Source organism: Aotus nancymaae, unplaced genomic scaffold (genome assembly GCF_030222135.1).
Source record: "Aotus nancymaae isolate 86718 unplaced genomic scaffold, 86718_ANA_hifiasm-v0.15.2.pri h1tg000079l, whole genome shotgun sequence".
In the NCBI taxonomy this organism is placed as follows: domain Eukaryota; kingdom Metazoa; phylum Chordata; class Mammalia; order Primates; family Aotidae; genus Aotus; species Aotus nancymaae.
This window is the reverse complement of record NW_026988494.1, coordinates 20,648,143-20,670,167: the sequence shown is the minus strand read 5'-3', so window position 1 is coordinate 20,670,167 and position 22,025 is coordinate 20,648,143. Positions and strand designations below refer to the sequence as shown.

The following is a 22,025-nucleotide window of genomic DNA, read 5'->3' as shown; positions in this document are numbered from 1 at the left end:
GGTGTCTGCAAGGGTCCTGTCCCTTTAAGATCCACCCCCTCCGCCTCACATACAGCACACACCATCCTACCTCCCAGCCCAGTACTGACTGGGTAACCAGTGCCCTGTTGTGAAGGCAATGTAGGTTCCAGAGTTAAGGTCAAGCTCCCTTGGTGGGCCTCCGTCTCCTAGGATTGCTCTGTTCTCCCCAGTTCTTCTGCCCCTACAGAACCTCAGAAGGTGGCGGCTCAGCTTCTCAACACCACCCGTCGCTACCCCCAGGCAGCTTCCTTCACTTGGACACTGCCCCCCACTATGGGGTCCCCTCCCCTCTACCCCATTCTCTCTTTTTTTTTTTTTTTTGAGTCGGAGTTTCGCTCTTGTTGCGCAGGCTGGAGTACAATGGCGTGATCTCGGCTCACTGCAACCTCCGCCTCCCAGGTTCAAGTAATTCTCCTGTCTCAGCCTCCCGAGTAGCTAGGATTACAGGCGCGTGCCACCACGCCCGGCTAATTTTTGTATTTTTAGTAGAGATGGAGTTTTATCATATTGGTCAGGCTGGTCTCGAACTCCTGACCTCAGGTGATCTGCCCGCCTTGGCCTCTGAAGGTGCTGGGATTATAGGTGTGAGCCACCATGCCTGGCCATCATTCTCTAAGACTTGCAGCCTCAGTCTTTCTGGTGGCACCAGGCCCCTGGCCTCTGCCTCCCTCAGGCCCGGCCCTGCCCTCCATGCCCTCACCCATCCCTCCTTTGCCCTGACCTGGGCACTTGTAAAGCTTGCGGGCCTGAGCAATGTCCCCCTTGCTGAGCCGTGTCCTTTGGCCAATGGGGGGTTTCACCCCGTTCACCTCATACTTGGGGACAATGGTGTCCAGGAAGATGCCCCTGAGGAAGAAGAGGGAGAAAAGTAAGAGTGAGCATCTGATGGATGGTGGGCAGGGAGTGGGTGGCAGGCCCATCCGTACCCACAAGTCACGACCCTGCTGGAGCCCAGACATTCCTCAGCAGGGTCAGGGCCGGGTGGAGACGTCTCACCCTGTCATTATGCTGCCCACTGACCAGCAGCCACCCTGCTCCGTGGCAGCCACACCACAGGAGTCGGGGGAGCCCCAGGAACACATTGGGAGGTCAGGGATGCAGGTCCAGGGTGCCCTGGGACCCACTGGTGCCTCCAGCTCAGGCTGGCTGCAACTCACAGCCCCAGGAAAGCTATGGGCCCCTAGGGGGTCATCTCTCCAACCCTACTGGGCCCCTGCTTCTGCAGCCCCTCATGTGGCTCCAGCCCTAACTGAACTTCTCCCAGGACTCCCAGGCGAGCTCCTCACCCTGCTGGCACAGGCTGCGTCTGACAGCACCTGTAACAAGGCCAAAGGCAGATTCCACTGCAGCCAGACCAAGCCCTGGGTACAGCCCCACCAAATCCCAATCTATCAGTGTCTCCTGTCCCCACATTCCTCCCTTCAAAATCCTGGGTATTTCCACTTGGAGGAGCAGAGTGAAGGGGAGGCAGCCTCCACCTCCCCAGGGCCCCTGACTCACACCCAGCTGGGTGGATCACAGCAGGGGGTGGGGTGGGATGTGGTGGGAAATATAAGCCTGGGTCTGTGGGTGTGGGGGACAGAATGACCTCACCACCCTTCCTTGGTCTCTGTTCCTGCAGGTCTGCAGGCAGGAAGAGCAGATCGGGTAGGAGCACTGAGAAGAAGGGGGAGGGCCACTGTCTGGGACACAGAGGATGAGCAAAGCACCAGGCCTGGGAATGGCCAGGCCAGGAAGGAATGCGAGGAGGAGGGAGGCATCATTTCCCACACTCTGCTAAGGAGAAGCTGGGGGAGGGGAGGTCAGGCCACCACCTTGCAGGGTTCTGGTTGTGGCTTCTGGTACCTGGGCCTGGGATCAGGAGGATATGCTTGGGAGCTGGGCATGGGGGCTAGTCCAGGGCAGGGGCCACGCTTCATGCAAATTAGCCAATTACAAAAAAAGCGGACTAAAAGGAATGGCTGGGCGTGGTGGCTCACGCCTGTAATCTCAGCTTTTTGGGAGGCCGAGGTAGGAGGATCACTTGAGCCCAGGAGTTTGATATCAGCCTGGGCAATATAGTGAGGCCCCATCTCTTAAAAAAAGGCATGGCGGTGAGTGCCTGTCATCCTAGCTACTCAGGAGGCTGAGATGGGATGACTGCTTCAGTCTAGGAGTTTGAGGCTGCAATGAGCCATGACTGTGCCACTGCCCTGCAGCCAGGATAACAGAGCAAGACCCTGTCTCAAGCAAAAACAAACAAACGGCCTACAAATGAACACTCAGTCCTTCAAGCTGATAGTTTTGGGGCTACCCCATACTGCTTGGCTTGCAGAGTGGCTGGGTTCAGCCTCCTCCGCCAGGTGCCCTGGGTGCACCTGGCAGTAAGGGAAGAACCTAGTCCCTGCCACAGACCCACTGGAGGAAGAAGACAGGAGGGCAGGCAGCATCTACAAACCCTCAGCTTGGAGGCCACAGCCCCCTAGAAGGCCACTCTCTTCCTGCGTCACTGCCCCAGAAGTGGGAGGAGGAGGAGAATGGGCTACAGAGGGCAGGGTGGGGCTGCCCCTGCAGAGGCCCAGGCCCGACCCCGTCTCCACCTGGAGAATGTGTTCCGAGCGTAGTGCATGATGCTGTCGAAGTCATAGGTCTCCCCCAAGGACTCCACCTCCTGAGGCTCCATCTTCAGGAAGTTATACTCCTGCCCTGTGAAGATCAGGAAAAGGGTGTGAGGGAAGGGAGGGGGTGGGTCTGCCTGGAATGCAATGCTTCCTTTCCAGCGCAGGGAATGGGGTCCTTCCTGTACCTGAGGGGGCCCCCCTACCTGAGGGTCCCAGGAGCAGCCAAGGGGAGCCTGGGGGGTGGGGAGGCTCTCAGGAAGAGTCCTGCCCAGCAGACGGCCTGGTGAATGGAGGACTGAAGGCGCAAGGGATCATGGGAAGGAAGCACCCATTTCTAGAGCCACAGCTGAGAAGGAAGCAGTGAAGCATAGAGAACACCTGGGGCAGAGAGGGAGGAGGCAGGAAGGGAGGGACAGAGATAGCAGAAAAATGAGAGAAAAACCCTCAGAGGTCAGACCAGGCAGAGGACAGAAAGAGGGCAAAGGTGAGAAGAAAGGCCTGAGCAGCCCCCACGATGGGCCCACTAAGCCCATGCCCCACCCTAGAGGCTGCCAGGGCTCCTGCTGTCCAGGACCAGGACCTGGCCCAGCCTCCCAGAAGAGCTCTACAATGGATGTGCGTCCTTCATCTGCAAGGGAGGAGGAAATGCCTCGGGGGCAGGGGCTGGCTCAACCCAGGCTGTGGGCAGCGCTGCGGGCTCAGGCGATGACTGCGGACAGTAGCGGCTCCCACTGCCCCGCCAGGGGCTCTGGAGGTGGGGGCTGGGGCGGGAGCCGCGCACGGAGGGGCAGGTATCTACCTGGCTGGATGTTCTCACGAACGATGGAAACGTGGCGGTCACGGTCTGGCCGAGTGTGTTCGTGCCAGAAGCCGACGACATGGCCCAGCTCGTGGACCACGATGCCGAACTTGTCACAGTTCTTGCCGATGGAGATGGCCTGGGGGCCCCCGCCGCGGCGACCCACGTAGGAGCAGCACCTGGAGGGCGGGGCCAGCTCAGGGGGGCGGTCCCGAGCTGGGGGAGTGCATCCACTCAGGGGCGGGGCCAGGCTGCCGGGGGCGGGGCGGCAGGGGAGCGGAGGGGAGGGGTGGGCCCTGAGTGCCGAGTGCCCAGGCTGTGCGCTGGAGTCACAGCCACACAAGGGGCAGTTCCTGGAGAGATGCCCCATAGCAGGAGGGGACAGAGGGACCCAGGGCTGTGCCCAGCTGGGGGCAGCGGCAGTGCCCAGGGCAGAACATGGGTTGGGGCAACGGCGGAGGGTGCAGTGCCTAGGGCTCCCTGCTCACCCGCAAGGTCGGTAGGTGAATACAATATAGCTGTCCTCATCAGTGCGCTCCAGGAAGGTGACACAGGTGTGCTTCTCCCAGTGCCTCATGGCCTGCCGGAAGACTGCCCTCTGGCTACCTGCCAGGAGGAAGGAAGCCAGGCTGCCACGGTGTCCAGGCGGTCCCACCTCCTACCCACAACTGAAGAGTCACTCACAGCCATTCTAAGAGCAGACTCCCGGGAAAGGAATGTGTGGGCACTCTGGCTGCAGGTGGCACCCACACACACCTCCATGCCTGGCAGGGCCGCCCCAAACCCAGGTCCGATACTGGCTGCAGCCTGGGTCCCACAATAGCATGCTCACCAGTGAAGTTTCCCCCAATGACAAAGGGGATGACCCCATCCGGCCACACACGCTCTGGTCTGGACGTTGCTGCCCGCCGGCTACGAGATCTGCCTCTCCACCTCCCGCAGGCTCCACTCTGAGGCTGCCCATTGGTGCTTTTGCAGCTGAGGGTAGAAGTGTTTCCTGAAACTGAAAGAAGAAGGGATGTGGCTAGTGAGTGGAGAGGAAGAGGAGGAAAAAAAAGCATAGTCAAACCTCACGTTTCATGGATTCTGTGCTTGCAAATTTGCCTACTGGCTAAAATTTATTCGTAGCCCCCAAAATCAATACTTTCAGGCCTTTGGCAGTCATTTGTGGACATTTGCAGAGTGGTGAGAATTTTGAGTCACCCAACATGCATGTTCCCAGCTGAGGTTGGACAAAGCCTTCTGCTTTCAGCACTCTTTGTGTAAACAAGTATCCTTTTTGAGGTCTAGTTAAAGTGCCATGTTTTTCGCATATTTGTGCACTTTGTTGAGGGTTTCACTGTTTAAATGGGCCTTGATTGGCCAGGCGTGGTGGCTCACTCCTGTAATCCCAGCACTTTGGGAGGCCGAGGCAGGTGGATTCCAAGGTCAGGAGATCTAGACTACCCTGGCCAACATGGTGAAACCTCCTCTCTACTAAAAATACAAAAATTAGCTGGGGGTGGTGGCACACTCCTGTAGTCCCAACTACTTGGGAGGCTGACGCAGGAGAATCACCTGAACCTGGGAGGCAGAGGTTGCAGTGAGCCGAGATCCCACTACTGCACTCCAGCCTGGCGACAGAGCGATGAGACTCCATCTCAAAAAAAAAAAAAAAAAATTAGTGGGGCATGGTGGAGCCTGCCTGTAGTCCCAGCTACTCAGGAAACTGAGGCAGGAGAATCACTTGAACCCAGGAGGCGGAGGATGCAGTGAGCCAGAGGTTGCAGTGAGCCAAAATCACACCACTGCACTCTATCCAGCCTGGGTCACAGAGCGAGATTCCGCCTCAAAAAAAAAACAAAACAAACAAACAGAAACAAAAGGCCCCTGAGCATAATGCTGAAGTGCTCTCTGTGTTCCCTAGGGCAAGAAGGCTGTGCTATGTCTTACAGAGAAAATACATGTGCTAGGTAAGCTTCTTTGATGCATGAGTTAAAGTGCCGTTGGTCATGAGTTCAATGTTAATGAATCAGCTCTATATTAAGGAAGGTGTCTTTAAAAAGAAACACTCATAAAACAAGATGATGCATTGATCGGTTGATAAAAATGTTGAGACCTGTGGCTTGAAGGAACCTGACTGTATTTTCCCTAGGAGCAATGGCTCAGCATTTGGTAATGTTTTCAGTGACTGTACAGAGTAACGATAAAGTTATTCTATAACTTCTGCAAATGGCAAGAATTGACTGTAATCATAGAATAGAACAAAGGTGTACTCGTTTTCTAGGAACTGTAGGGGTCTGAGATTTGGAGAATATCCCTTCTCATGGAATAAACCTTGACATTTGTGGAGCATTCAGAACTCTCGGCCTTCTTTTAGTTTCCCAAATTCATGTTTGCATTTGACACGGGAGCTCTAAGGCACGTGGGCAAGTGTCATATTGTATTTGGCAGATGAGGAAACTAAGGCCAAAGCTTTGCCCAGGGTCACCTGGTGCATTAGCGGGGGACCCCTCCATGCAGCTTTCCCTTGGGCCATACCTACTAGCCCCCACTAAGGTCACATGAGCCTTACCTATTAGCAGGCTACCAGGTCACCCTCCAATGCCACCTACCCCCTGGGGTACTTTACTCCATGGGGTGCTCACACCAGGATCTTCCCTCAAGCTGGACAGGACAACTGCAGCCACACCAAGTGTTCCCAGAGCAGGCAGACCTCAATAAAAATCCCTGCCCTTTGGCGTGGTGGCTCATGCCTGTAATCCCAGCACTTTGGGAGGCCGGATCACTTAACGCCAGGAGTTTGAGACCAGCCTAGCCAACACAGCAAAATCCCGTGTCTACTAAAAATATGAAAAATTGGCTGGGCGTGGTGGTGAATGCCTGTGGTCCCAGCTACTTGGGAGGCTGAGGCACGAGAATTGCTGGAACTCAGAAGGTAGAGGTTGCAGTGAGCTAAAATGGTGCCACTGTGCTCCAGCCTAGGTAACAGAGAGAGATCTTATCTCAAAAAGAAAGAAAGAAGGAAAGGAAAGGAAAAGAGAGGAAAGGAAGGAGAGGAGAGGAGAGGGGAGGGGAAGGGGGGAGAGGGGAATAGAGGGGAGGGGAGGTGAGCAGAGGAGAGGAGAGGAGAAGAAAGGAAAGGAAGAGAGGAATCCCTGCCTCTGCCCTTTGGGAAGGGGAGAGCTATTTGTGTGCTCTGAGGACCGTGTCCCAAACATCAGCATTGGCAGTGAGGCACCTTCTACAGAGCAGTGAGAGGCTGGAACAAACCGACACAGCCCAGGCCCTCATTCCTCCCATTCCCACATCCACGCACAAGTACCACGTGGGCTTTTATTTATTTATTTTTGAGACAGAGTCTCACTCTTGTTGCCCAGGCTGGAGTGCAGTGGCGCAATCTCGGCTCACCACAACCTCTGCCTCCTGGGTTCAAGCAATTCTCCTGCCTCAGCCTCCTGAGTAGCTGGGATTACAGGCATGCGCTACCATGCCCAGCTAATTTTGCATGTTTAGTAGAGACGGGGTTTCTCCATGTTGGTCAGGCTGGTCTCGAACTCCTGACCTCAGGTGATCCACACACCTCAGCCTTCCAAAGTGCTGGGATTACAGGCGTTAGCCACTGCGCCCGGCCCCATGTGGGCTTTTAGGTGTTTGGACCACAATCGAGGATAAGAAGAAAGCATCCCTGACCTTAAAGAGCTTTGAGTCCAGCTAGGGAGACATAGGAGCAAATCCTTTCAACAGGGTGTGGTAAGTTACTGAGTAACAGTGTGAGCACAGAGGAGAGAGAAAACAGGGGAAATGGAGGGACACTCATGTTTGGCAGGCAACTGGGAAAGACGAATAGGAGAAGCTCCTGAGTGGGCCTCAGAGGACGCACAGAAACCTGCGAGGTGGAGAAGTACCGGGAGGGACTGCAGGGTTGGGCAGAGTCTCAGATCTGGAGTGAGAAAGCTCGGGTTCCAGTCCCAGCTCTGCCACTCACTAGCTGTGTGATCCTGGGCAGGTCACTTTACCTCTGTGGGTCTTAGTTTCTGTACCTGTGAAACAGGAGTTGTCCTGACACCACCTTTAAAGGTAGTTGGGGACAGTCAAGCTAGACAATACTATGGAAGGTGGTTTGTAAACTGTAAGCAGAAAGAATGTCAGTTCTTAGTTGCTGGGGATGTCTATATTTGCTACTCCTCTGGGGAAGGGATAAAGATATCCCAAGGGAAAATAAGCCCATGTGCTGAGGTCAAGCTCATGGCCTCTGTCCTGGGAGGGCCTGGCTGGGAACAGGGAGATTCTTTGTTTCCCTAAGCCTGGAACCCATTTCTAGGACACAGAGGGCCCGTCGGCACCTGGCTTACCTGCAGCTTTGAAGGAGGACCTATGGACTGTGCGCTGTCTGAGATCCGCAGCTTGCTGCACCTGGAAGGCCCTCAAGTCCTCTTCGTCCAGAGCAATGTCCCCAAGAAAGGCAGCTAAAGAGAATAGCAGCAGCCAGGTCTGAGTTAATCCTCCTACCCAGACCTAGATGCAACGTGCTTCTAGTCCCACCCCTGTGGTCACCAGCCCCCAACCTCCACAGCGACTATGATCCTCAAATGCCATCCGAAGACGAAGGAGAAGGGCAGCGAGGAATCAGTTTATAGAATTTCTTGGGGAGCTCATGCTCACTTTTCAGTTAAAAACCCAGTAAAGTGGCCAGGTGCAGTGGTTCACGCCTGTTATCCCAGCACTTTGGGAGGCTGAGGAAGGTGGACTACGAGGTCAGGAGATTGACAGCATCCTGGCTAACATGTTGAGACCCCGTCTGTACTAAAAATTAAAAAAGAAATTAGCTGGGTTTGGTGGCGCATGCCTGTAATCCAGCTACTCGGGAGGTTGAGGCAGGAGAATCGCTTGAACCAGGGAGTTGGAGGTTGCAGTGAGCCAAGATCCTGCCACTGCACTCTACCCTGGCTACAGAGTGAGACTCTGTCTCAAAAAAAAAAAAAAGAAAAAGAAAAAATTCCAGTAAAGCTGATGCTCAGCCCCTACCAGGCTGTTAGCTCATCATTCTTTGGGGGCCGTCGGGGAGATAGGGTCTCACCTCTGTGCCCAGCTAATTTTTTAAAATTAGCAGGGTCCTTGCTATGTTGCCCAGACTGGTCTCAAAATCCTGGCCTCAAGGGATCCTCCAGCCTCCTCAGCCTCTCCAGTAGCTGGGATTACAGGTGTGCGGCACAGAGCCATCAATCTTCAGCAAATAGTTAACATACTACTGTGGTCCAGACAAGACCCTAGTCATTAGCAAGACAAAAGAGGCTCCTGCTCCTGTGGAGCTAACCTTCAATAATATGCAAGGAAATAAATACTGACCTAGGGTCTTCCAGAGAGCATAAAGAAAATAAAATGAGGTATGCTGACCACGTGGTGTTCACTCAGCAAATGCTGTTTCAATTAAACCAAGGGGAGGTATGAAATAAAATAAGCCACATGTGGTGGCTCACACCTGTAATCCCAACACTTTGGGAGGCTGAGGCGGGCTGAGGAGGGCAGATCACTTAAGCTCAGAAGTTCAAGATCAGCGATCAGCCTGGGCAACATGGCGAAACCCGTCTCTATAAAAAATACAAAAATTAGCAGCCAAGTGTGGTAGCTCACGCCTGTAATGCCAGCACTTTGGGAAGCCGAGGCAGGCAGATCACCTGAGGTCAGGAGTTCTCGAACAGCCTGGCCAACATGGAGAAACCTGTCTCTACTAAAAAAAATACAAAATTAGCCGGGCATGTGGCGCATGCCTGTAATTCCAGCTACTTGAGAGGCTGAGGCAGGAGAATAGCTGGAACCTGGGAGGTGAAGGTTGCAGTCAGCCGAGATCGCGCCATTGCGCTCCAGCCTGAACAACAAGAGCAAAATTCCATCTCAAAAACAAAACAAAACAAAACAAAAAAGCACACAAAAATTAGCCAGGCATGCCTGTAGTTTCAGCTATTCACTCAGGAGGCTAAGGGAGGTGGATCGATTGAGCCCCGGAGGTCAAGGCTGCAGTGAGCCAAGATCGCGCCACTGCACTCCAGCCTGGGCAACAGAGTGAGACCTTGTCTCAAAAAAAAAGAAAAGGAAAGGAAATAAAATGCTCCAATTTTCTTTTTTTTCTTTTTCTTTTTTTTTTTTTGAGACTCGCTCTGTTGCCCAGACTGGAGTGCAGTGGCACAATCTTGGCTCACTGCAACCTCCACCTCCTGGGTTCAAGCAATTCTCCTGCCTTAGCCTCCCAAGCAGCTGGGATCACAGGCACGCACCACCATGCCTGGCTAATTTTTGCGTTTTTAGTAGAAACGGGGTTTCACCATATTGATCAGGCTGGTCTCGAACTCCTGACCTCATGATCCTCACACCTCGCCCTCCCAAAGTGCTGAGATTACAGGCATGAGCCATGGCACCCAGTCAAAATGCTCTAATTTTCATTGGAACAGATAAGCATCTTTGGGAAATAAAGATACTTTCTGGGAGCTTCCCAGCTAAGAGGAAAAGACTTAACAGTTCTCAAATCATTTCTATTCCAAGTCTTAGACTACCCAAGCAGAAAGGCCAGAGGGGAAGAGAGCCTCTTTAAAGGGCCATTCTGATTCCAGTATCTGGAGCAGGGGAGGGATGTTTCCAGAGACCCGGCTGAACTGTTTGTCTTCCTTTTGAGAAGTCTGGAGAAAAGAAAGCAGAGGCCAGAGAACTGGCTGCTTTAGAAAGTGCTCAGATGGGAGCTGCACGCTGAGCTGGGCTGGGCTGGGGGAGGCATGAGGCTAGGCTGGAGGTGGGACCCACAGCAGCTTCCCTGCAGCTCCACCCATGGCGACATCTGCTTCTCATCCAGGCAGAGTGCTATACAGGCCTGGCGGTCGCATTACACAAATTGTTTTAACCCTGAGGCCTTCTACACAGGTTTCTCCTCCCCAGTCGGCCCCACTGGTGAACACACACACACATACACTGACTTCATCACACACACAATCGGACACCCAACGTTAGTGTTCCTACGGACATATGGTGATGTCCACACCCTTGCCATCCAGTGCAAAGCCATCAAAGCCAGAGACACACATCCTTGCACACGAAAGCAGCCCCCAGCACTGCGCTTTCCAGGATGTTTGAATGAATGAATTGCCATGCTGATATTCTCTGGCTTGCAAATACATGCTCAGAGACACACCCTCACCTAGACAGGATCAACAGAATGTGGGAGTGACTGTAGCAGTCATCAAGGCCAACTTTCCATTTTACAGATGAGGAAACTGAGGTCCCAAAAGAAACAACTTAACTGAGACTACACTGCTAGCTCCTGGAAAAGCTGGATGTATAACTCAGGCCTCCCCATTCCCAGTCCAGGGACCACTGCACTCCCTAGAACCCCTATTGTAAATACATACACACAAAAATAGACAATCCACAGCAAAATACACACGCAGTCACAGACAGTCCTAAAAAAACACACGCATGCACAAGCTCCAACACACATAAACCAGCTGCAAGCTCTGAACCCATTAAGCCAGTAATAGTCGTGATAATGACATCTTATGTAAATATCTGTTGAAATTTATGTGGTGCTTTCCAATTGGCAAAGTGCTTTCCCATTAATTAATTTAATCCTGGCCTGCCCACAACATGCCTAGTAAGCCACACTCCACACCATGCTCTTGCAGAGGAGTATCCCATTAGAAACCCTCAGAGAGATAACCTAAGTGGCCAGGTTCCAGCCCACCTCCCTGACTTTAGAGATCAGAACCCTTGAGCCTACGACAGGCAATGACTCACTCAAGGTCACCAGCCAGTAAGTGGCCCCAAATCTCTTCCACCCCATGAGAAAGCGTCTCTTACCTAAATTGCCATCCTCGGCAGGTGGCCTTGGCTCAGCAACTGATGGGACAGCCACAGAAGATGCTTTCAGGTGACATGCAAGAGTGGCCTTAGCAAGGACATGGGATGGGGGATACTCTCCAAGGAAGGAGCAGTGGGTTCACACTCGCCAAAGTTCACATAGGTGTGCATATGCCACACGAATGCCCCCCCACTTACGCATGTTACACCTTTCACAGACACTGCACCTGCAGGCTCCCACACCCAAACCCACAGGCATCACCACATACAGGTGTGGCTGGTCATGCAGAATCATCTCTGGACATAGAGCAAAGGGCAAGGTCTCTGGAGTCAGACAGGCCTTTCTTGGAATCCCGGCGTGGCTACTATTGGCTGACAAGTCATGTAAACTCTTCTAAGCCTCAATGTTGTCCTACATAACAGAATCTGTCTCCTAGGATTACTGCATAAAATAAGACATATACACGAAACCCCTAGCACAGAGCATGCAGCATGGTAAGCACCCACCTGCCACTTTAATATTATCCCAACAACAACCCGCAAGCTCAAGGTCAGCTCTAGACCTCCTCAGGAAATGCTGGCTTGCCCACACACGCTGCCCCCACCCCTCCTTGAGTAAAACCCCAGGGCAGCCGGGCGTGGTGGCTCACGCCTATAATCCCAGCACTTTGGGAGCCCGAGGCAGGTGGATCATGAGGTCAAGAGATCGAGACCATCCTGGTCAACATGGTGAAACTCCGTCTCTACTAAAAATACAAAAATTAGCTGGGCATGGTGGTGCATGCCTGTAGTCCTAGCTACTCGGGAGGCTAAGGCAGGAGAATTGATTGAACCCAGGAGGCGGAGGCTGCGGTGAGCCGAGATCGCACCATTGCACTCCAGCCTGGGTAACAAGAGCGAAACTCTGTCTCAAAAAAAAAAAAAAAAAAAACCCAGGGCAGAGGCCACAGAACTGTGCTGGCCTGCGGGTCCAGGACCAGTGTAGGATCAGGGCAGAGCAAATGCAAGGCAGGGCAGGGCATGGGCCTGGCTGCTGAGCTCCTGGGGTGAGGATGTCACGACTGAAGAATGCGTGGGAACCGAGTAGGGGTGGGGAGAAAGGAGGTGGGCAGGAGAGCCTTAGGGGCAGGAGCTGGGCTTTGGGGCCCTGTGCATTTGGGGTCCCCTCTGGGGAAGTGAGGGAATCTGGATGCTAAGGAATCCAGGAGGTCTCTCCTTACTCAAAGGAAGCCCTGGGTCATGGTCAGGGTAGTAGTTATTTTCAACACAAGATAAAAAAATGTTTGTGTTGTTTTCCAGCTGTAAACCTGCCAGGAGGACTGTGGCTGAGCCCAGCTATGTGCCTGTGCCTGGGAAGAATCTCACTCTTCCAGGTCAACCTCTGGACTCCAATCTCCTCCCCAAGGGCATGGCAAGGCATCTGCTTCTGGGGAAGTCGGGAGGGGAGACTGGCTGGTGTAATAGCCATATGTGCAGGACTGATGCATGTCCCATCACATAAACACAGCTTCTAGCTGAGGGAGGACACACCCAAGCCCCTGCAAACCTGTGGATGGACTTCATCACATATATGCCCTTCTGCAGAGGTGCATGCTTGCACCCATACCTGTATGTACTCAGGAAGACTCCTGCACACGGGTTAACTCGCTTGCCCATAAGGCAGCGACACACCCACAAATGTGCACAAACACACACTCAACCTCTTCCCGTGCAGAATCTTGTGTTTTCAAACACACAGATAACTGCAAGCATGCACCGCGTTTCACAGGCCACACCCCCCAAAGGACAAGGGCATACTTAGAAATGGACAGGGATGCATTCCTGTGAGACAATGAGAGGGAGGGAAGGAGGGAGATTAGCTGACCCTCTTGGATCTCCTTAGGAGGTTCCCCGTGGCCTGAGGAGTGCTGCTTCTACTCCCTTCACCCCAATATCTTCTCTCCAAATCTCTGGAGAATCTAGACTTTTTTTTTTTAGACAGAGTCTTGCTCTGTCACCCAGTCCCAGCTCCCAGCACCCACGAGAAATATGACAGCGAATGTCCTGGTTTACCTGCAGCCCAGCAGGCGTGGAGGGGGTAGGGCTGAGGGATTTGCCCGATCTCCTCCATTGGATGGGTCTCTTATTCTACCCAGGCTAGAGTGCAGTGGCGCAATCATAGCTCACTGCAGCCTCCAGCTCCTGGACTCAGCCTTGAACTCTGGCGCTCAAACTCCTCCCATCTAAGCCTCCCAAGTAGCTGGGACTATAGGTGCATGACACTATGCTCAGCTAATTTTTAATGTTTTTTTGTACAGATGGGTGTCTTGCTGTGTTGCCCAGCCTAGTCTTAAACTCCTGGCTTCCAGTGATCCTCCCACTTTGGCCTCCATTGCACCCAGCCTACAATCCTTAAGAATCCCTCCTTCCTGGGGAACCTCACTGCCCCTCCCCCACCACATCTAGAGCCCAGAGAGAGTATAAGTCTTTTCCTCCTCCCTTGGGGCACTGAAATAAGAAGGTGAGTCAGGGGGTAGGGGCCTGGGTGGGTGGGGCGACTCAGCTATCTAGAGGGGGAACGTGGTCTGGTGAGAGGAGAGATTGCTTCTCGACCTCAGAGGGTGTACCCTAATCCCCTACGGCTTTCTGATGTCCAAACCTAGGCCAGGCAGTCCCCTGGGTGGGGATGGGGATGTGGGCTGATGAGCACTGCCCCCTCCCGCTCCTGCAGACTCTGGGCTGCCAGATGAGGTTGAGGTGGTAGCAGGGGCCTCACTGGCACAGGGTCACTACCCCAGACCTGGGTACGACACGCTTCTAGCCTCACCCCCGTGGGGTCAGGCCCGTGGGCTTCTCTGCTTATGGGATCAACTGCGTCCCAATTCCTGCCTCCAAGGTCTCTCTGGGGCTTGTTGGTTGGTCACCTGGGGCAGCCAAACAGCGCTGGAAATCTTGCAGAGGGACCCCCTTCATGGCTTGGCATCCTGACATACAGGAAATCAGGGCTGCCTCAAAGTCTTCCTGGGCAAGGGTTAGTGAGGGCATGGTGGCACCAGCTCTGAGCACACAAACAGACCAGCCTGGCTTCCTACACACTGTCCTGGTCTTGCCCAGAAGGTCCAGGAACCTCTCCAGGGTAGCAAGGGTCTTAATTTTGCCCTTACTACAACGGCAATCATAACTCGGCCAGTAATGGCCAGAGGTGACTTCCAATGAAGGGAGCTGGCTATCCTCAGAGCAACACAAGATGTCACAGGTAAGCTGTGGGAGTCAAAAGGAGCTTTCAGTCCCAGGCTTTGAAAAGAAGCAGGGACAGCCATGCCTGCCATCATCACCTCCAGGATCTGGAGGTCAGGGCTGCAGTGGGTACGGGAAGCAAAGTCAGAAAGGAGAAGGCAACATGGAGAACAGAGCCCAGGGACTGGGGTCTGGAGGGCAGTAGCCCAGGGGTGTGGGTGTGAGCACCTGGGAACGCCCATGTGAGTTTCCTTCAGAGGTGGGCAGGTCTCAAGCATCAGTCACACTCGAAAGGGAGGCCTGATCTGACGCGAAGCCTGGCCTTGTCAGGCTCTGGGGCCCTCTCAGCTGCCCCTAGGCCTGGCCCAGTGTCCCCCCAGCCTCACTTCACTCGGTTGGAGTGCTTTCTCCAGAACCCTTACTCACAGCTCCAACTCAGCCAGCCCCACCCTAGCATGAAACCTGAGACTGGGGGGGAGAGCCCTCAGCCTCCTGCTGCTCTGGAAATCACTCCCATTTGCAACAAGAAGGGAAAGACATCAGAATGGCTTCTCGCCATTCTTTAAGGCCTGGTCCCAGCCCCAAATCCTCCATGAAGACCCCAAAGACTTTCCCAGCCTGCTATGATCACTTTTCTCTGCCACCACCAGGCTGAAGAGGGACAGGAGACTCCCTGAGCCTTTAGCGTCCTACCCTCCAATGTGGCACTCAATGTGGCTTGGTTTGTGCTGTTGATTATGTCTGTAGGTGTCTTGTGTCCCTACTGGAGCATAAGCTCCTTGAGGGTAGGGTCCTAGCTTATACCTCTCAGTACCTCCCACAACATCCATCCCAGGCCGTAACACATATTATGTTTCGATGGATTGATGGATAAGAGGCACAAAGAGACACGAGCAATCCCACACCCCTCAAAAAAATGAAGTGAGAGTCTGAAGCACAGAAGACAAGGAGTAGGGAGCCCACATTTATTTAGTGCTCACTGCGTGTTAGGCACTAATAAGTGTTTTATGTATGTTCTCATATTTAACGCTTTCCACCAACTCTATGGAAAGATGTATGATCAGTTTCATTTTACAGGTGTGAGAACTGCAGTTCAGACACGATAATTACCATTCCCAGCTATCATGAGTGGCGGGGTCAGGATTGGAAGCTAGATGTGCCTGCCTTCAAAGCCCATGCGCAGTCCCCTCTGCCCTGTGCCCACTCCCAGCACCCAGAGAGAAAGATGACAGCGAATGTCCTGGTTTACGCTCAGTCCAGCAGGTGTGGAGGGGGAAGGGCTAAGGCATTTGCCCTGATCTCCATTGGATGGGTCTCTTATTCCTGCCTGTGGTCCATCTCCCCAGGAGAGTCCCTGAACAGGGTCCCCAGAGCCAGGATTAGAGCTGCCTGCCCCTCCGCCCCCTTGTGCCCCATGCAGGCAGCCCGGTTCTAGGATCTGTGCCACTTCCCCTGGCTCTGGCTATTTGGAGATGAACTGAAGTCAGGCAGGAAGTCGAGGAAAAGTTCTGCTTTCTTGTCCCTGTGTGTCCCCAAACAGCCTGCTCAGGGTCACGCAATCGGGCAAATGGCCCGAGTGCCTGGCCATCTGGTCACTCCAGGGGCAGGACCCTCCTGGGCCCAGCAGGAGTGAAAGGGTTACATAGAGACAAAGAACACACACACACATACAGGCAAACACACACTCTGGGGCCCTGACCTCAGCTAATTAGCCTCTGGTGTCTCAGGGGTGACAGAGCGGATATACAATATCTGGGTTCTCTTTGTATTTTCCCTCTTTCCACCCCAACTTGGCCTTGGCAGGGGTCTCTGGGCACATAGGGGCAAAGGCAAGTCCCCCTTCTGGGCTGGCTTCTCTGACTTTGACAGCTGTCTCCTAAGTCCCAGAAAGCTGCAGCTACTGGTTAAACCACGGGATACCCAGAGAGCACGATCTCAGGGAATCCCTGGCAAAATTTCTTCTTTCACTTGGGCTGGGTGGTGGCCCTGGGACCTGCTCCTTGGAGACTCAGGCCTCCCAGCTCCAGGCCGGACAGATGTGCAGCCCCAGGGCAGCCCAGACAGGCTGGAAAACACCCAGCTCCTGGAGCAGGAGAGATGGGGGAGACGGGGAAAGAAAACTCATGCACGCACACACACACACACACACACACACACACACACACGCACAGGAGTTTGGCCGGAAAAGTTTCCTACAGAAGGAAAAGCAGCTTTGCTCGCAGGTTTTCCCGGGACCCAAGGAGACTTCCCCAGGAATCCTCTGGGAAGATGAGAGGCAGCGGCAGCAGCTTCCACCAGCAGCAAAACTTCAGTCCGAAAAGTCCCCCAAACCCCCCTTCCTCTCCCCCTCGTTCTTTTGTTCCCCACTGCATTGCCAACCAGGCAGCTCCCGGCTTCCCACACTGGACTGTCCTCCCCCAACCCCGAACCCGAACCCGCCCGCGCCTCCCCGCCTGGCCCGCCGCCGGGGGACCGGGGGGCGCTCACCCGCCTTGCAGGGGTCTTTGTAGTTGAGGGGCTCCGGGTCGTCCTCCTCCGCCAGGTCATAGGTGTAGTCGGCCAAGTCCAGTGGCCGGCCGGGACGCGGGAGCAGCAGCAGCCCGAGCAGCAGCGGCAGGCGGGCCACGCCGGGCATGCTGGCGGGGCGGCGGCGAGGGAAGCGGGCACTGGAGGCCAGGGGAGGGCGTCCCTCGCCCGCTCGCTCGCTCGCTCGATCGCGACCGCGACCGCTCCCGCCCGCGCTCCCCGACCTCTTCCCCTTCCCTCTGCTCGTCTCCCTCCTTCCTGTCTCCCGCCCCCCGCTCGGGCCGCGGCTCCACGCTCGTCCTCGGGCTCCAGCCGTCTCCCTCTCCCTTCCCTTCTTTTTCTCTCTTTCTTTCTCTCCCTCCCTCCCTCCCGTTCCCCCCCGCTTTTTAGGGAAATGAGCTCGCTGGAGGGCGGGTTTTCGCCCGAGCTCGGCCCCCCTCGGGGCCGGGACTGTGCTCTGCCGGGCCGGGCCGCGCGCCAGCCGTGGCTGGGAAGGCGGGGAGCCGCGTGCCCGGGGAGGGGGCTCGGGCCGCCCGGGGCGCGGGCTGCGGGGCCGGGGCGGGAGCTCGGTCCCCCGGGGTGCCGGGCGGGCTGCCGCTCCCGAGGTGCCCTCTAGCGGCGGCTTCCCCCGCGGGCGCCCGGCCGAGCCCCCGCCCCGCCGCGGGACACGCTGTCAGTTTCTCGCGCCGCCCCTGCCCCTCGCCCCCGCCTCGGGTCGGTCTCTCAGCCCGCGTCTCCCTCGCTCCCCTTCTCGGACCCTCGCTCTCTCGCGTCTCGCTCTTTGCGCTCTGTCTCTCTCGCTGTCTCGGCGTCTCTCCCTCCTCCGGAGACGCCGCTGGAGGGCGCCGAAAGCCCGTGGATGGCTCCCGGCAAGCCCCTCTACCCCGCCGGGTGGACCCAGTCCCCCAGCGCCCTGAGACAGAGGAAGAATGGCAAACCCCTCTCTGCTCCCTCAAGCCCCTTCCCTTTCTGGCCGGCCGCCGCCAGGGCAGCACTGCGTCCTGCGGGAAGATGGAAGCAGACCCTTTGCTTTTCAATCAGGCTGCTTTATTCTGTTGTGGCAGGAGTTCCCCGGCCCCTGGGCGCCACCTCCGCCCACTCCCATCCTCTCCCCAAACTCCCATTTCTCCAGGGCCTGTCCCTGCCCTGTGGGCAGAAGCAGCTTCTTGCCCGTCTGCAAAAGTTGCAAAAGACCCTTTTCTTGGGGCGTTTCCACTGACCCTGTGAAGCAAAGGAACGTTGAGGTTGGACAGAGAGGGTCCCGGGAGTGGGAAATACTGGTATGAGCCTCCCCTCCCCTGAGCTCCCTGGATGACCTGGCTTCAATGGACGCCCCAGCGCCTGGTCAGCCTGAGTGCTCCTCCACTGCTCAGGGCAGGTGGCCCGAGGGCTCCTCCACTGCTGATCAGGGTCCCTGGGATCACATCTGCTCACCTGAGGAGTTCTAGATGTAGTAGAGCGGCACTTCGCCACACAGGGTGCTCACCGCCATGCCCAGGAAGCCCGAGTCCCCTCTGGAGGGTGCTGAGCCTGCATCACGCCCCTCCGCCTGGCCCAGCTTAGAGGTTGGCATTTCAGGCTTGGCCTGCAGAGAGCATTCCATTTGGAATCTGGGAAGTGAGTTTCTATCCCATGTGCAGCCCGTATTGTTGGACTTCAGGCATGTCAGGCAATCTCTCTGAGCCTCTGTTTCCTCACCAGGAAAGGGGGACTGTGCTGGAGTCAGGAGCCCCCAGGTGGTGAGTGGGCTCACCTGAGCCCAGCAGCTTGGCAGCAGGGTGGGTAGGAAAGGAGTCGTGCAGGGGAGTATGGAGAGGCGTAGTTAGTCTGCAGCCCACGAGGAATGGTGCTTTACAGATGACAAATAGCCACCATTCAGACACTCCTCCCAGCAGGCCTGGCAGGGAGACAGCCCACTCTTTTGACTCACACACATACCTGGAAGTTCTGGACTTTTCTAGTGAGAGCCTCCAGACTGGGGATGCTCTCCGGAGCAATCTTCATAATGTAGCAGCAGGTGCCAGGGGCTGGCTTGTAGGTGATCAGGAGCTGGGCACAGAATGCTGGCGATCATTTAGGGGTTCCTGCCCTGCTCGCTCCCTGATCCAGATCCTTAGCCAGCTCTGTCTAGGTTGGGCACAGGAGTCATACTAGAATCTGGAGTTCAGGCAAAAAGGGCTGGAGGAGGGGACAGATGGATGTGGATGAAGTGGCCCAGCTGGGTGGCTCTAGCAGAGTCTTGTCATTAATCCCAGGATCAGGAGGTCTGAGCATACCCACCCGCTGGTAGTCATACACCACGAGGCCAGTGGAGCCGATGGAGAAGGTGGCAGTGGTACCCAGGTGCTCACTCAGGGCCAGGCGTTGCTGGGCTTCCGGCGCTCCAATGCTCATCTCCAGGACCTGGCGAAAGCACACAGAACTTCCTGGTCTTCCCCTTTCCTACTCAGCCTACGGTACCAATCCACATACTGAGACCTCTGTACTCAGATGCGCTTCCCTCTTTCCCTAGAGCTCAGGGAGGCTGAGTGGATCCAGGTGCTGGAGGGAGCCGGCTGTCCTGCTGCAGGACACAGGGGCCTTGTGGAAAAGCCTGGGCTGGGTTGCTGCCTGGTTCCTGCCTCTTTCCTTCTAGCTGTGCCCCTTGCCTCCCCTCCATTCCCCTTGGACAGTTTCCTAACGCCCATCCCACCCAGCCCCTCTGTCTGGCGTGTCCTGTGCCCACTGCTGCCCCATCCCACACCTCTCACCATCTCCGTGTGTTTCTGGCTCATGTGGAGACCCATGAGCAGAGCTCCCACAATCACCACGACGACGAGGACCACCACCACCACCACGATGAGAAGGCGTTTCAGGTGCACCGGGCAGCAGGGGATGCCAAATCGGCCCCGGGGGGCTGCGGAGTAGTCCTGACAGGGTGGGGCAGGCAGAGAGACCGGCATGAGGTATTAGGGTATCCCCTCCTCTCCCTGCACAAGCTGGACACCCTCCCACGGCCGCCTAGGGCTGGACAGCCAATGTGATGGATGGGCAGGAAAGGGCTGAGATCAGAGGAGGCTTCTTGGAGGAGACGGCCTGGATTCTAACAAACCCATAGACACATAGAAGCGGAGAAGCAGGGTCTAGTTTTGAGGGACCCCAGAGAGCCCACTTCACCTGTCTCTTCCTGAGCTTCCCCCAGCCCCCTGGCATCCCAGCCATGGCCAGCTCCTCTCTGTTCCCCAAGTGATCACCCCCATTAAGTAGGAGTGACATTTTCTCTGTGAAGTGTCCCCTGACCTCTGATGTATTTCATGGCTTCTTACTTGGGGCTGTCTACAAACAGCCCTTTCCATCAACCCCTATATTGGCTCTCGGCCCATAACTGCTCCCCAGCGGTCTCTGGCTTAGTGGTCTTGGTGTCCCCATGTGGACTTATCACAGCCCTAGGTTAGTTGAGTGAATGGATCTGGATAAGGAAACAGGCCAGGGACGTTAGAGGAGGCAGGGCCCATCACACACATACAAACACACACACACACACACTCTATGTCTCTCTCTCTCTCTCTCTCTCTCTCTCTCACCGGCGGGCTCTCCATCAGGACCTCTTTGCTGCCCACATCCATCTTGTCGCAGGCGCTATGCTCTCCTCTCCTCCTCTCCCAGGTGTGACCAGGGTCTTATATGTGTCCGTAGGGAGAGAGGACAGAGGTGAAGGACCAGGCCCCCTGTGTGCCAGCCAAGACCTTGGCTTTGAAGCCTGTTTGTTCCTGGCCCTCCAGAACTGAAGCCCAGATAAGCCAGCTGTGAGAGCCCCCAAGGGCCCTTGGCCCTGGCACATGAGTCCTCTTAGCCCCAGCAAGAGCAAACCTGGGTGAGCTGAGCAAACTTGCCCTTGGGGCATCTGCACCTCTCACTGTGGGTATCTCGTTGGCGTGCCTGCCTTCCTTGCTGGCGCCTGCCCCTGCTGCCCTGTGGCTTTCCTTGTTCTTCTGCCAGCCTGAACCTCTCAGGTGGCCAAGGGTTTGACCATCACATTTCCCAACAGAATTTCGCCATGCCTAGGGATGAGCTCCAGGAAGCGGGTTCTGGAGACAGCGCCTGTAGACTCCGAGGGGACTCCGCTGAAGGCAGGAGGTGCTTTGACATCAGTTTTGGTTATTTCATAAATGTGCATTTCCCTGCAAGGGCTGAATTCCCACTTCAAGCATTCTTTCTCTCACCTTGCCTCCTGCCACACATCTGGTACCAACCTCAAACTTGCCCCCAGTCATTATTTTCCTCATTCTGGAAACTCTGTCCCCACTGGTGGCAAGCTCTTACTCATGTGCAGTGCTTCCTTCTTTGCTGTGGGCTTGTCTGTCAATTGCAGACTGTGCTGATGGCAGATTCCAGGTCTGACACTGTTTTCTTCCACCTGGACAGCCCTACGCAGGATTGGCTCTGGTCACTGGCGGGCTCCCAGTCTCCTTATCCTCGAATCAGCCCACTCACCCTGTGGTCTACACCCCACCCCTCTAGACTCCCTTTCTACATCCTCTGATCCTAAATTTGCCGTGAGAATGCTACTCACCCAAATACGATCAACTTTTGGGACAGTCTCCTTCTCCCTTCTCTCTCTTTCCTACTGCTTTCCCCAAAACCATCTCTGCATATTTACAAGGTCACATCTGCCCACGACTTTGGGCTGACTCACCCTTCCTCTCAGCTCCCTTTCACTGTTTGGGCCAGGTGGCCTCTGAAGTCCCTTCACCTCCAAACTCAGGTGACTGAGGCAGAGTCCACGCCTCCCTCTCTAGGCCTTGCTCTCTTAACCTCCTATCTTTTTTTTTTTTTTTTTGAGACAGGGTCTTACTTTATTACCCGGGTGGGTGTGCAGTAGCAAGATCACTGCTCACTGCAGCCTTGACCTTCTGAACTCTGGTGATCCTGCCACCTCAGCCTCCCGAGTAGCTGGGACTGCAAGTATGTGCCATCACACCCAGCTAATTTTCATATGTTTTGTAGAGCTGGGTTTTCGCCATGTTGCCCAGGCTGGTCTTGAACTCCTGGGCTCAAGT

The 22,025-nt window shown here is 55.3% G+C and overlaps 2 protein-coding genes across 4 annotated transcripts in view; both read right to left on the bottom strand.

The window, feature by feature from the left end:
* The window catches only part of BMP1 (bone morphogenetic protein 1), a 49,982-nt gene extending 32,854 nt beyond the window's left edge, over positions 1-17,128 (bottom strand). Inside the window, exons 1-7 of one of the 3 annotated variants that reach the window (XM_021665093.2) lie at positions 16,948-17,128; positions 7,755-7,868; positions 4,253-4,423; positions 3,909-4,026; positions 3,421-3,636; positions 2,601-2,706; positions 743-867 (exon numbers count right to left, since the gene is read on the bottom strand). In XM_021665093.2, the coding sequence (XP_021520768.1) occupies positions 743-867; positions 2,601-2,706; positions 3,421-3,636; positions 3,909-3,948 (487 nt within the window). In that variant the 5' untranslated portion in view covers positions 3,949-4,026; positions 4,253-4,423; positions 7,755-7,868; positions 16,948-17,128. The remainder of the gene's footprint in view (positions 1-742; positions 868-2,600; positions 2,707-3,420; positions 3,637-3,908; positions 4,027-4,252; positions 4,424-7,754; positions 7,869-16,947) is intronic. The other 2 variants (XM_021665092.2, XM_021665094.2) reach the window with 2 other exon arrangements.
* Positions 17,129-18,011: 883 nt separating this feature from the next.
* SFTPC (surfactant protein C) lies at positions 18,012-20,805 on the bottom strand. The gene is made up of 6 exons (XM_021665096.2): positions 20,550-20,805; positions 19,737-19,895; positions 19,267-19,389; positions 18,925-19,035; positions 18,421-18,571; positions 18,012-18,207 (listed from the first exon to the last, which is right to left on the bottom strand). Exons 1-5 carry the CDS (start codon positions 20,589-20,591, stop codon positions 18,431-18,433), a joined length of 576 nt encoding a protein of 191 aa, XP_021520771.2. The 5' UTR covers positions 20,592-20,805; the 3' UTR covers positions 18,012-18,207; positions 18,421-18,430.
* Between the last annotated feature and the right edge of the window lie 1,220 nt (positions 20,806-22,025).

Excerpts from the sequence above, each read along its gene's own strand:
- SFTPC (XM_021665096.2), bottom strand. The coding sequence starts at position 20,591 with ATGGATGTGGGCAGCAAAGAGGTCCTGATGGAGAGCCCGCCG. Across the intron at positions 19,896-20,549 it reads TCCTGATGGAGAGCCCGCCG|GACTACTCCGCAGCCCCCCG; the intron begins GTGAGAGAGAGA and ends CCACCCTGTCAG. Across the intron at positions 19,036-19,266 it reads TGGTGTATGACTACCAGCGG|CTCCTGATCACCTACAAGCC; the intron begins GTGGGTATGCTC and ends TTCTGTGCCCAG.